The 13,287-nt window shown below is 39.1% G+C and overlaps 1 protein-coding gene across 10 annotated transcripts in view; it reads left to right on the plus strand.

Moving 5' to 3' along the window:
• Dclk1 (doublecortin like kinase 1) overlaps positions 1 to 13,287 on the plus strand; it is a 296,817-nt gene that overhangs the window by 222,116 nt on the left and 61,414 nt on the right. Inside the window, exon 7 of one of the 10 annotated variants that reach the window (XM_021157502.2) lies at positions 3,155 to 4,705. The exons of 8 other annotated variants lie outside the window; for them this stretch is intronic. In XM_021157502.2, the coding sequence (XP_021013161.1) occupies positions 3,155 to 3,211 (57 nt within the window). In that variant the 3' untranslated portion in view covers positions 3,212 to 4,705. Of the gene's footprint in view, positions 1 to 3,154; positions 9,484 to 13,287 lie in introns of those variants that run through there. One more of the 10 variants, XM_021157504.2, reaches the window with a different exon arrangement.

Below are 13,287 nucleotides of genomic sequence, written 5' to 3' on the forward strand. Positions count from 1 at the left end.
TCCAGAGCAGCTGTGGAGCCCATGAGGCAGGCCATGGGAACATAGGATGCCAGTTTTGTCAATGGACCCACACTGAGCACATTCTCTTACATTTATTTTGAGTCTCTTGTATAACAGCAGAGAAATACACTGAGCTTAGAGACAGATGTGTCAAAGTTACTGGAAGCAGTGTCAGCTTCTCCAAAGCTAAGCAAGGGGGTGACTGTTAGCTCTTCATCTGGAAAGAAAAGACTTCTTAAATCCCCTCACTGCTTACACTGCTCATCCACTCCAGTTATACCAAGGCCAGAAGGGGAGAACTGGGGATGGGAAAAAGAAAAGGGCATGCTGGAAAACGAAGATGCCCCTCAGGGTGCTGATTTCAGAGAAGGGGGGATTATGCTTTCTTAAGTGACTTATCTGACGGTGCCTACTGAATAATTTAATCAACAGGGACTCCTCAGAGGCTATTGCATGTAAATATCAGAATGTCTAAGTTTAATTTCTTTTATTGTGCATTTAATTAACACTTCTAAAAATTGATGAATTAAGCTCATCAAGTATAAAGTCCCTCTAGGTCAAGCTTCCTCTTTCAAACTGGATCTTCAGGCTGCTAAAACCATCAATTGTTTTTTTAAGTGGGTAGCCAAAAAGAAATCAGTCAGTCTGCAGTTACTTTCAACCTCTTGCCCCAGATTTCTTTCTCTGCTGATTCGTCTAGTATTGAGTTGAGCTTGTTTTGTCTGTTAAAGCCTGTGATTTTGTATCTGTTTTTCTATTCGATGGTGGGATCGTTTTTATTAGAGAAGTCTGTTGTCGGTCTTCAGTGATTTTTAGGAATCATTAACGAGCTACAGAATTGGTCACATTCATTCACTCTCTTAAAGGATTATCCTCAGGTGAGGGAAGAGCTGGTGTGGCCATCCTGTACTCACAAATACTAGCCAGCAAAGGCTCCCCTCTGTAGAACAGCCAGAGATCTAGCACAGAGGATGTCTCCGGAGCATCCTTTCTCTTGAAGTGTAGATGTGCTTCAGAGCTAGTGCAGGAACAAAATTACCTTCTGATCCACTGAACTCAGTCTCAGACTTTGCAATATCTCATGTTAGCTGTTGAGACTAAATTTAGAATGACTGAGAATACAGGCCAGGTTCTCTCCCTAGGTGTTTCTGGTAGGGACTCCTCCATCTCCGGAGTATACAATTTTTCTCAGTTATCCTTTATTAACAGAGCAAAGCTAGAATTTGCATCCCTTTCTTCTCAGCTGCCATGGGATTTTTCGTTCAACTGAGGCAGAAAATTTTCATCCAGTATTGTAGTCATTGACTTACACAATTAACACTTTTTAGCCCTTTGGAAATTATTAACAGGTATGGCTCGCTGACAGGTTTTTCATCTTGCCATTTAAGCCACCAGTATAGCACTATCACTGAGGGAACCAAAATTTTTCTCATTTACTTTTAGAGGGACAAAGAGTTTAGCACCATCTGAAAACATTTATTAAACACATGTTGTAAGCAGGATACCGAATGCTTTCAAAGACGGGTTAGTCTCTAGGCTTTTGAGTTTGGCTACACATATTCAAAGATGGGTCTTTTCTCAAGCCTTTGAATTTATGAACACCCTCCATCTATGTACCATGGAGGCATTTCCAGCTGCTCTACCGAGAGAAGCTTTCATCCTTTTGTGTAGACAACTGCATCAAATAACCTCTCCCTGTTATAATAGGACCAGAATATCCCTCAAAATTGTCCCTGTTTCAAATTTGGTTAATATTCTTTCCAAACGGTTGGCTATACTTCTATGCAGGAAATATTGAAATAAGGGAAAGATGGTGTGTGCTAAAAGAAGACACTTCAAAGAATGAATTAATTCCTTTTATTGCAAATTAGAAAACAGTAGCCACTTCTATTTTTTCTGTGTTGCCTAGTAACATACCCAGAAAATGAGTTGGCAAACACACACACACAGTCACACGCACACTCACACACACACTCACACACACACACACACACACACACACACACACACATTCCCCTTAAGATATAGTAGGAGAAGGTAATTTTTAGAAGGAGTATTAAGATATATAACTGATTTTTTTACAAGTAAAAAAATCTGCATTTTACTTATGTTAACTATGATTTAATAAGCTGTTTGTCTCCCCTTAAGGTCAAGTTTCTAAATTACTTCCTTTGACATTTTAGAATAGTCATCTGAGAGACAAGTCTGCATGTCGGATTCATTTCTTCATTAAACACACTGGAGACAGTGAACCAAGTAGCTTCCCTATTTATACAAAGGACAATTGCTTAAGTGGCTTCTAGAAGCATCTTCCTGGCCTCAGAAGTCAAATTTTTAGGCCCTCTTCCTATCCATAAAGCTTTTTGGGGGGAGGTTCCATTTCTTAAAACATTAAGAAAAAAATGTGTTGTACTGAGTAGGTTGAATGAAGCCCCCCATTACACTCCCACGCCACTGACTTTTGTAGAATAACTGAGCCCTCAGATGACGTAGGAGTGGGCGGCACAAAACTGAAAATAAGCCAGCTGTAGACACTGGGTGGAAGTGAGCAGGCTGCTTGGCTACCAGCACTGAGAGATAGTAGCAGACAGGGTGGCAGAAAGAAGGGAAGAGATGGGTAAGAGGTGAGGAACTAGATGGAGATTTGGGATTGGATGTGGGCGTGCGTAACTGAGAATTTTTCAAGTCACCCAAGCATAAAACGGAAAGGGCAGTGTGTGTTTGGTTTACGCTGTGTGCAGCTGCACGCTGGAGTTACTGTCCCGAATATCCTGAGTGCCAGCTGCTGCATCTGACAAATTATTTTTGTGAGGTAAGCACATTCTTCTCCCCAGAATGGGAAGAAAATGTCCATGGAAGAGTTGCATAGACACTGAATAGCAGAGGTGGTCTTGGCAGGCAACAGGGGCCATAACTCACCTGGACTCAAAGGGAGGCAGGAGCCCATCATAGCCCAAGAAGCGTTTTCTTGCTGATGAAATGAAATCATCGCTTTGCCTGTTGTTATCTTTTCTCTTATGCAAAGTTGGTGCCTTGAGTAGTTGTAATGATGTTAGGAGCCAAGGACCCATCCCTTTCCAAGTTGCTCCACAGCGAGGAGCAGGGAACCCAAGAAAGGAAAGTAAACGAATCTGTCCTGCCCTTCATCTTACAGGACCTGTACCGCCCCCTCTCGTCGGATGATTTGGACTCAGTAGGAGACTCAGTGTAAAAGACACAATGGAGCGATGTGTATGGTTTGTGATGGGATCAAGGTTTCCCATTTCCTAAGCAAGCATCTAACAGCAAAATACACAAAAGAGTTTTGCATAAGTAATTAAGTTATACAAAAGCAAGGGTGCAGACATTTTCTACTCGCGATATTCTTTGAAAGAAAAAAAAATTTTTTAAAGTATCTCCTCCATTTGATGTAACCGAGGAGAGTTTGAATACAATATTTGTTAGTCGCTGAGGATTTTATGACTAAGGTCTTGTTCTAGATAAATTTCATATATGACTCCAATATTAACTACAAGAACCACCCTAATGGTCCAGCATTACAGAGTCACCATTTCTGTAAATGAGTCTTCTTTTTAATCAGTAAGTAGATAGATATATAAATACGATTTTTTTCTGTACTTAGTATAAGGGAAATTTAGTAAAGTAACAGACACGGTTTTTCTAAAAGGTGAAAATCTTCTACCTTTTTAGTTTAAAAGTTAAAAATAATCAGACAGCTGACTAGCTTTTTCATTGCAAAATAATACAAAAACTCTTGAGGGTTTTTTTTTTTTTTGAGAGACTATGTCTGGAAGGGAGTTGAGGGACTCCTGTAGGAGACGTCTCACAAAGACTAACATTAAACAGGAAGAACATTCTCTGGGGTTTTGTTTTTGCTGTTGTTGTCGCCATGCGGATTTTTTTCCAGATTATCTTTTGTAAAAATAATTTCAGCTACATAGAAACACGAACAACTTGACATTATTATTAATTGTATAATGTTTCCCTACAACAACAGTATACTTATTTTTTTCAAGTGTGTAAAGTTTTTGACCTAAAAAAAAAGTGGGATTCGTACTGTTTTTTAAAAAAAATAAACTCAGTTTGAGAATTGAAATTCTTCTAAACAGAGCTTGTACATTGATGGGCTCTCTGTTCTGATCATCCTGCATCTTGTTGTTTGGGATATCTTCATATGCAAAACTCCTTTTGTGTCAAACCTAGTGTGTCTATGATTATAACCCACTGTTAAAACATTAACCTACTAATTCTTCTCCTCTAGTCCTCTATTTTCAAAAGTGTAAGTCAGCTTTGCTTAAATGTAAAACAGTTATTTTTAAATCTAGATGTTAGAAATCAATGTGTATGATGTATTGTATTTAGACCATACCCGTGACCGTTTCTTTTTACTAGCTCAAACACTAACAATTTAAGACTTACAAAGCATGGATTTTATATTCTCTAGGCTTGACATATCTCAGTAGGGTGACAGATTTAAAATGTATGGTGCCATTTGGAGCCTTTTACTTGAGATTTCTTTCAAATTTCTCTTGAAAACATTTTGAAAATGCCTGATTCAAGATGGAGAGGAGTCCCCCTTGTCATATGGTTTCAAATGTTATTGATTCCTTTCTCTCAGTAGACTGTTCAACTCGCATATTTCCCCATCTGGTTTATAGTTACCTATGCTAGCATCTCACTTGACAAGTGAATAAAATATTCCAACTAAAAAAGAAAAATAAGACGTCCAGGCCTCCTACCAGCATTTGAAAAGTTAGCCAAGTGATAATTAGTGCCTCACTACCCTGCCTGTTAGAGAGGAGAGGGAACTCCTTTGGCGTGTTATTTGAGAACTGCAGACTGATCCCTCCATCTTGAAAGGACAGAAAATGATCATACCTGTTCCAGACTTCGGATTTTAAAACTGTTTCCAGTAGACATGAACAGAGACTCCTGCTGAGATCAAAGGGCTGCCTTGTCTTTAGCGGAAACAGTAAACATCTGTGAGGAGGCCGTGCTGGTGCTGTCTGTTGCGATGTTATGTCTTTGTAAAAATGCATTGCTTAATATAGGTCAGCCCATAAAAGATTAGTATGCATTTGACTAACCTGTCAAAAAGGCATCGAAAGCAGTGGGTCTGATGGTCCAGAACAAAACATAAATTCCAGTAATTTCAACTCCCCTGTGTCATCAATCTTATAGAAATCCAATAAATGCTATCTGCTCTGGGTAAGTAGCAGATATTGCCAATGGCTATAAAGATCGTGGCTTTGTTTAGACACAGCATAAAGAGAGTAGAGTTTTGGACTAATTGCCAGTAGGTATTGTGGCCAACTTTCCATTCAAGTAGTTCCAGAGAGATGCTATCCCATGGCATTTCATCTTTGAACATATGACTTTTATTAAAGGATTGTTCAAGGGCCATATATCTCATTGACTTTTGAAACTAAAGTTCCTCTTAGATTGAAATACACACTCTGAGATCTCTTCCTATGCAGGGGAATAACTCTGTTATCCAAAAGCAGAATTTTTTAAACATCCAAGCAGCACACCAGGTCATTGGTAAATACCCAATGGGTAATTAACAGCGACTTAAGACCTGGCTGCTTTTAGAATCCTTCTAACATCATTAGTTGCTGAATTTTAAAAAGGACCTTCTGAGAAGGGGAGAACTCCAGCCAACAAAAGCCACATACTTTTCTCTTGCTGATAAACCCCTAAACGTAGACTATGCTGTGTCCACCTTTTCAGGCTTTTGTATTTGTGGTTACATTTTTTTTTTTAGATATACCTAGAAAGAAAGATGTTACAAAGAGTCCCCTGCTTTCAGCATTTTATAAGCTAAAAACTTAGTGATACACAAAACGTGGTGTTTTGTGTAAACTCAGAAGCCATGTGGAAAAGTCATTGTCTTGATTCATCCTTTTAGCAGAAGGTCTATACTCTTCTAGGTTTCTAAACTGGAAGTTTGGGCTCTACCCATCTGTACACGTGCCTGCAATGCACATATGAGGTCACCTTAGCATTTCAAGATCCGATCCCATCGTCTGCAAACCCCAGAGCAGCTCTGGCACCTGCCCGTGCTCCCTACACTAAGCAGCAAGGGTGTTCACCTCCTCCTTTGCAGCCATACCTGACTGTACTTTTGTTTCTATTTAAAAACACTAAATTCCAAAAGCCTCATTTTAAAAAAAAGTAATTGTGAATGACAATACATAAGGATAATCCTAAAAGATAAATCCATATATTTTACCTGTTGAACTACTAGGGTTTTTTTTTTAATAGTGGCCATATATCTATACAGGTTGTGGGTGTTTATGTGCATTTGCAAGGCTCAGTGTGCATGTGGGTGTGCCTACATCAATATCTGTGTATGTATATAGAACATGAAGAATAAAGGATGATATTTGTGATGTGGTCTTATAAGTTACTGGCTCCCGTAGAATTAAATATAAAACTTTATGTGAAAGTTGTGACATATGTATTAGTTGGCACATATTTAAGCTCCAAACCAGTTTGCTGAATTAGCATGATGAAGCATTACCAAATATTCACATGTACTGATCTATCCAAGACCAATTGAAATCCAGACAAACAGAAAAAAAAAAAACTGAAGTCCAAGTAATCCAATCTTACATTGATTGAAAAATGTAAATACTCATTAATGTTTTTATTGTAAATTCTTGATTCTCAGTCAGTAATCTGATTGAATGCGGTGACATTTTCCTGTTGTGTGTGTATTGATGACACAGTGATTATCAATCAGTATTCACAAAACAAACTGATTTCTAGACTTGTGGGTACTGGAGTGTTATGCTGAAATAAAAGTAGAAAAATTCAAAGTAAATTTGATTTGAAGTTTTGTTATGAAGCCAGACAACATGTAAGGCCATGCTGTGTGTTCTTTTTATGCTTATAAACTGTTAAAATGTTTTGAATACAACTTACTGTGTGTGTGTTTATGTGTGTCTACATGAGTGTATACACACTTGAAAATGCTTATTGGCTGAAGTTTACTGTCTGTGTACATTTGTGCATTTGTGCCTATCTGCATTGGCCTTGCCAGCGCCTCTAATTGTGCATGTTAGTGACAAACATGTTTGGTTGAAAAAACACACAGAGAAATAGTGTGGAAATCAGAGATATGTCAAATTCATTATAGTGATTGCCTGATACAGCATATTAAACTGTCAGCTGAAAAACATTTGTAATTTTGTGCTTGTAACATGTGTAGGGAAAAAATGGGAAAAATCTGAGGCCCTCACTATAATTTTAAGGGTGCATGACATGTGCTGTCTTTAAAAATGTATCTTATTGTAATAAAAGGTGATGGATAAATTCTGAGATCGCGTAAGTGAAGCATGAAACACTAGGTGTTTGTATTATATATGGCCACACAATATTTTTGAAGCCAGGGTAGTAAATATTAGAAGGTTAATAGGCAAAGAATATGGAAGTTAATTTTACTGTGATGTGTTTTTGAGGTGTTTTTACACATTGCCAGACAAGGAACTTAGTTCCTTTTGTTTTTCTCCTGTGGACTCTTTGAAACACTATGAGTGTTATAAAGTCGAATTTTCTTTATAAAGGTTGCATACCATTTGCAGTTGGAGTTGCTTGGATGTATAGTCTTTCCTTTGGGGGGGAAAAAGCATTTGGTTTAAGCAGCAATATATTAGGAAATACATCATTCAAGGCAATCTGCAGAAACCTGTAGAGATGAGGGCTAATGAAATGTTATTGAACTACTGAGTTTGAAAGCTTCCATGCCCTTCTGCTGTCATTTCCTTGGAAAATGCTGTACCTTGTGTTTCACATGCAACCATGTTACCCTTTCCTGAACTTACCTTTGTGACACTTAGCAGCTTAGTCAAACCATGTAATAAACAGGAAGAACTGCCTACGTTGTTCAGTGAGTTTCTTTGGTTAGAGGCTGGAATTGAAATAACCGTGGGACAAGGGTTACCTTTATCGCCTTGGACACCGCCCTCTTGTGCTCAATGTATCAGTAGGTAATACTAGACAGGCTACAGAAAAGCAGACATTGCCTATGAAATACTGACAGGAGACACACAGCAAGATTATCTGATGGGAAACTCTGTTTCAGATGGCTCCATTGCATTGGAATATACCTCCCTCTCAGGGTTGCCTTAAGGGTGAATTTGCCAGACAAATTAGCAACTTGATGGGAAAAAATTAAAATGCATTTAAAAAAATCATATTATCTCCTGGGACTAATGGCCTTTTTCCTAAACTTGTTGAATTTTTCGTGAGATGTATGTGGGTATGTGGATATGTACACAGGCTACTTGGTTTTTGTTTTTAATACTAGACAAATATATTCAATAAATTATAATTAAATAATGATAATACCTTTCATACCTCAACTTTATCTTAGGAAAAATAATCTATTTCATTCACAGTACCATTTAGAGAATATAAAACTCCACCATTCAAGTTAGAAGAAATCCTATACATTAAGTTTATAAAAGACCATCATTACAGTTTTAAATCTAACATTTTTTTTCTGGGTTTCTGTTGACCTTTATATTAATTGGCTGTAATTTTCTTTCCTTCTTGTTTCCATGATAAATTCAATCAGTAACCATAACTATAATGATAAACCTAGAGGGAATTTCCCAAACTTATGATTCCAAAGTGCGTTCATACTTTCTTTATGTAGCAGCGATTAAATGAAGTAGGTTCCTGGGAGAGCCACAAGCTCTCCTTCTTAAAGACTAAAAACTTGGCCTAAGGAGTAACTTTCTAAAAGAATGACTCTAACCCTTGGGGTACAAAGTTGACTCCCTTAACCCCCTTCAAACTATGAGTTTGTATGAGTAGCTCCTGGACAGAGGCTTTGGCTGCACAGTGTAATGGGCTCTGGACAGGGGTAGAGATCTTTGCGTAAGCATTTTAAGCAGAGGCAAAGGAGATGATTTGGTGCATCCAAGATTGAACTGTAAACACATTCTTTCACTTTTGAAATCTTAGCTCCCATGGTCTTTCTAGCAAATATATAATCTAAGATCTACATTTTCATGTGTTCCTCCTATCAGCAGACCAATTCCCGAGTAATAATTCCCCAGCCTTTTAAACAACTTGACTGAATCTTTATGGATTTTAAAATATCCTTAGTCATTAATTTGATTGTGTATTTCATAGTTTATTTAAGCTGAACCCCACTATCAAGAATGTAGACCGAGCCTGTCTTATTTCCAAGAGTGTGCCACTATTAATCTTTGCCAATTGGTGCCTCAGCCTTCTCTCTTTAACCACTCAGGGAGTAAATAAATGCATGGTTTTTCTATATCTCATGAACTCATACTAGTCTCCAATGTCCCACATGGACAGTAATGTTTTAAACATCAATCCATTGGGTTGTCTTCAAATTCTCTGTAGACCTAACATCAAGACTCTCCAGACAGTGGTTAGTCTGTGAAGCATTTATTTCATATATTTCCTTTACAAAGATAATTCAGAAATCAAACAAGGGTGAGCACACTTGGTTTCTTGGTTCTATTTAGCCCCTTTCACATCAAAGAATCATAACTGTCCGTCAAGGCAGATTGTGGCGATGGTACCATTACCCAGCCAAAGCTTGGTTATGTGACAGATTTGTCTACACTGCTTGAGTCAATTGTATTGATTGGATATTTTCCAAATCTCGATGCAGTATGGACTCCAGCTGAGTGACAACATTCATTCAGATGGTATCAGTAACTCATAACATTTAAAAATGGACTGTTTCTTTGACCGCATGGCCGTCAGCTACATCTTGGTAAAATGTGGTCAGAGCTGTTAGCTCAGTTTTCTCACTTACTTCAAAAAGTATGCACCGTCTGTCCCCATCTGTTATGTGATCCCAGGCTAAATCACTGTGCATGCGGTGTGTTCTTGCTCTGCAGGGCAGTGCTTTTAGGAAGGTGTTCTGTAAAAGCCTCCAGGTGTCAGCAACCTGCCCAAATGGTTCCCATTAAATCTGCTGGGAGGTGACGACATCTCAAATGTCACGGCACCTCTCTGAGCAGCTAATTGTGTTAAATTCTAAAATAACCACGTGTTTGGCTCTTATAGGCCCAGATGCGTTCCAGTTAGCAAACTAACTGAAATCACCATAAAGTCTCACCAGTGTGGACCTTCTACAGAGATTTGTCTGCTTACAATGAAAATAGGCATAGCAACTTCATTTAGAAGCAATCTCATGAATGCCTGTCAGTCAGTATGAAGGACTGGCTGATCTCATTAGATCAGTTCTAAAGTGCTTGTTACTGTTTTCAAGCCAGACATGCAAATCAGAATCAAAATCTTCCAAGGGAGATTAAGTGTGTAAGTATACCTGATCAGGTTATAACAACTACCACAGGGACCCATGCTGATTACTGTAGTGTAACCAGCTTAAACTTACCCACCCCACCCCCACTAGCTTCTACTCTTCTAACTGCTGGCCTGGCTACCTCCTCACCAGTGTACCCCAGATACTTGCTGTTTCTCCTGGCCACATGTTCACGGTCTATCCTCCCTCATGGCTGCTTCCTCTTCTCCTCTCCTTCTTTCTTCTTCTCCTCCTGCCTTCTTTCCTCCCTTTTTTCTTTGTCTCTCTGTCTCTGTCTCTGTGTNTCTTTGTCTCTCTGTCTCTGTCTCTGTGTGTCTCTGTCTCTCTCTCTCTCTCTCTCTCTCTCTCTCTCTCTCTCTCTCTCTCTCTCTCTCTCCCTCCCTCTCTCCTACCAGGTAACTCAAAACCCACCTACCTCTAATCCCTCCAGTAATTGGCTGTAGCCAATTTTATCTAACCAATAGTATTAAATTAAGGAACAAGGTTTGCACAAACAAAAGCTTATAAAAGTGAGAACTCACTTGTAGGCCTAGGCCTTCTGGTAAAGGATTTAGCATTGCAATACACAGCAACAGACCAAACCTCAGCAAATTACTGGAGTAGAGGAAGCAAAAGAAAAGGAGTGGATAATCAAAATCCAAAAAGTAAGAGTATAGTAGAAAAATGAATATAAAATAAACAATACCATTGAGGATGGCATTTAACACAAAGAGTCAGTGTTTGGTTGATAAAAATCAACCTATCAAACAGGAAGACGGGTTAACCTCTCAGGCTGGTAAAAGGTTAAAACTTGGCACCGCAGAGAAGCCACTGTGATCTTGAAGTGAATCAATTCTTTACTGGGCACAAAGCAGGTTCAGAGCCGATCAGAACACACTCAGCCAGTTGACTTAGTTTTGAGTAACAGGGTTAAAGAGAAAGATTGACAGCTTAGCTGTATCCCCAGGAGGGGGAAGAATCCCAGATCTTTGTCACATAATGAACAAGAGAATATAGGCATGTGCAAATTGAGAAAGCAGACCCGTTTGTCTCCACAAACCTAAAGTTCTGTCTTGTGGCAATGGATTCCACTGGTTACCTACAGAGATGGGCAATAAGAACAGTGAATAGAAATGTCCAGAAACATGATTTAGACACAAAGAAAAGCCCTTGACTACTTTGCCTTGTTAACAATTAAGCTGGGGCCTAAGGGAGGGATGTGCTTTGTACTGGCTGCATTTGGACATGGGTCACCTGACCATCTCTCTGTAGTGGGGAGTCTGATATCTGAGTGGAAATGGGGTGGAAGAGGCATTTAAGGTCCAGTCCTGTTCCTGAAGTTCTTTGAGTCCGTGAAAGACCATTGCCTTTGAAAGGTGTGCAATGTTCGGCATCTTACGTCTTTGGGAAAAAAAGAAGAGATGGTGCCCTTAGAAGGCCAGTAGGTTTATTTTACCGCACGTGAGCACAATAAAGAAAACTATAACTTTCCATTTTCAGAGTACCCTATTGATACTTAAATAAGCTTTTCATTTAAAATCTTGGGTCATCTACTAGTCTTAACCAACAAAGAATCTGAAATGGCATGGGTTACATTTTCAAAACACAAACTTAAGAGTTGAAAAAAGCCAAAGCAATTGTATATATCAATACACTTGCATTGACCTTACTCTTTAAAGATGCGAAATAAACTGAGCTTAGAAACCCTAGGGGACTTTTATTTATGAGGTAAAGCCACACAGCTGGGGCACTGTGGCAGATGTTCATGGCAGCAGACATTTGCCGCTCTGCTGAAAATTCAAGTTATTAGTCAACAAGATAGTTTACTGGATAGCATACAGCAAGTTCATGGAATGCTACATTTTAAGAGATGTTACCATGCACTCGGGTCAAGGTTTCGGGGCAAAGCACCTGATGTTCTTATTAACAGAAGCATCTCTCTCTCTCTCTCTCTCTCTCTCTCTCTCTCTCTCTCTCTCTCTCTCTCTCTCTCTCTCTNTCTCTCTCTCTCTCTCTCTCTCTCTCTCTCTCTCTTTGTTTCTCTCTCTCTGTCTCTCTCTGTCTCTCACTGTCTCTCTGTCTCTGTCTCTCTCTCTCTCTCACACACACACACACTTGAGTATATAATCTGTGAGCATCTTTGCAAACACACTATTGTCTATTAACTTGAGTGCTTGATGAAAGAATGTCTTTGGATTGTAAACTATGGAATACAACATAAGGTAACACCTGCCACCTACAACCCATGACATATCTACACTATGCAACCCCATTTGCAATGCCAAGAGAAACAAACAAACAAACAACGACAAACCCCACAAAACCCAGGACTAGAAAGCCCAGAAGAGACGTCCTCCAGCTTACCCATTTTATTTAGTGCTTTTCTGTCTGGATTGCCATTGCACTTTGAACGATGCAGGAGACCAAGAATCTTGCTGTTCTGAAAAGTACACACCTCTTCCAGTGCAACCATGTTAAAGTTTATTTTCTCCAGCCTGTGATGTAATAAACCTGCCGTGGCCCAGCCTTCTGCACAGATATGATAAGTATAACATTTTCACAAACAGGAATTCTTGAGAGTCAGGCGAGTGTGACTTTGAAGCTGATACATTTACAGTGCCTCCGACATGGTGGGTTGTGATTCTGTACTGTAGTGCTTTTGAAAAGAAAAAGAAAAGGGAACCCTCTGTTTGGGAGTTAGGATCTTTGCTGTGGGATGTGACATACCTTTGTTCCTAGTCAGTCAGAGGCTAGATCAGAGCAGATGAGTTCAGGCCACCAGGCATATGGAGGGAATATTTTTGTGATATGTGGAGGCTCAGGGCACATTATGTAGACTGTATTACATTCGGGAGTATACAACAGTAACATCAAAACTTCTAGAATGTTCTATAAGAAAGAAGTATTGTTAATAGTATAATTTCCATTTTAATCTTGTAAACTGTCAACAGTAATGAACTCATCAATGGGATATATCCGTCTTTGTCCCTTCA

The sequence above is a fragment of the Mus caroli genome, chromosome 3, assembly GCF_900094665.2.
Source record: "Mus caroli chromosome 3, CAROLI_EIJ_v1.1, whole genome shotgun sequence".
Taxonomy (NCBI): Eukaryota; Metazoa; Chordata; class Mammalia; order Rodentia; family Muridae; genus Mus; species Mus caroli.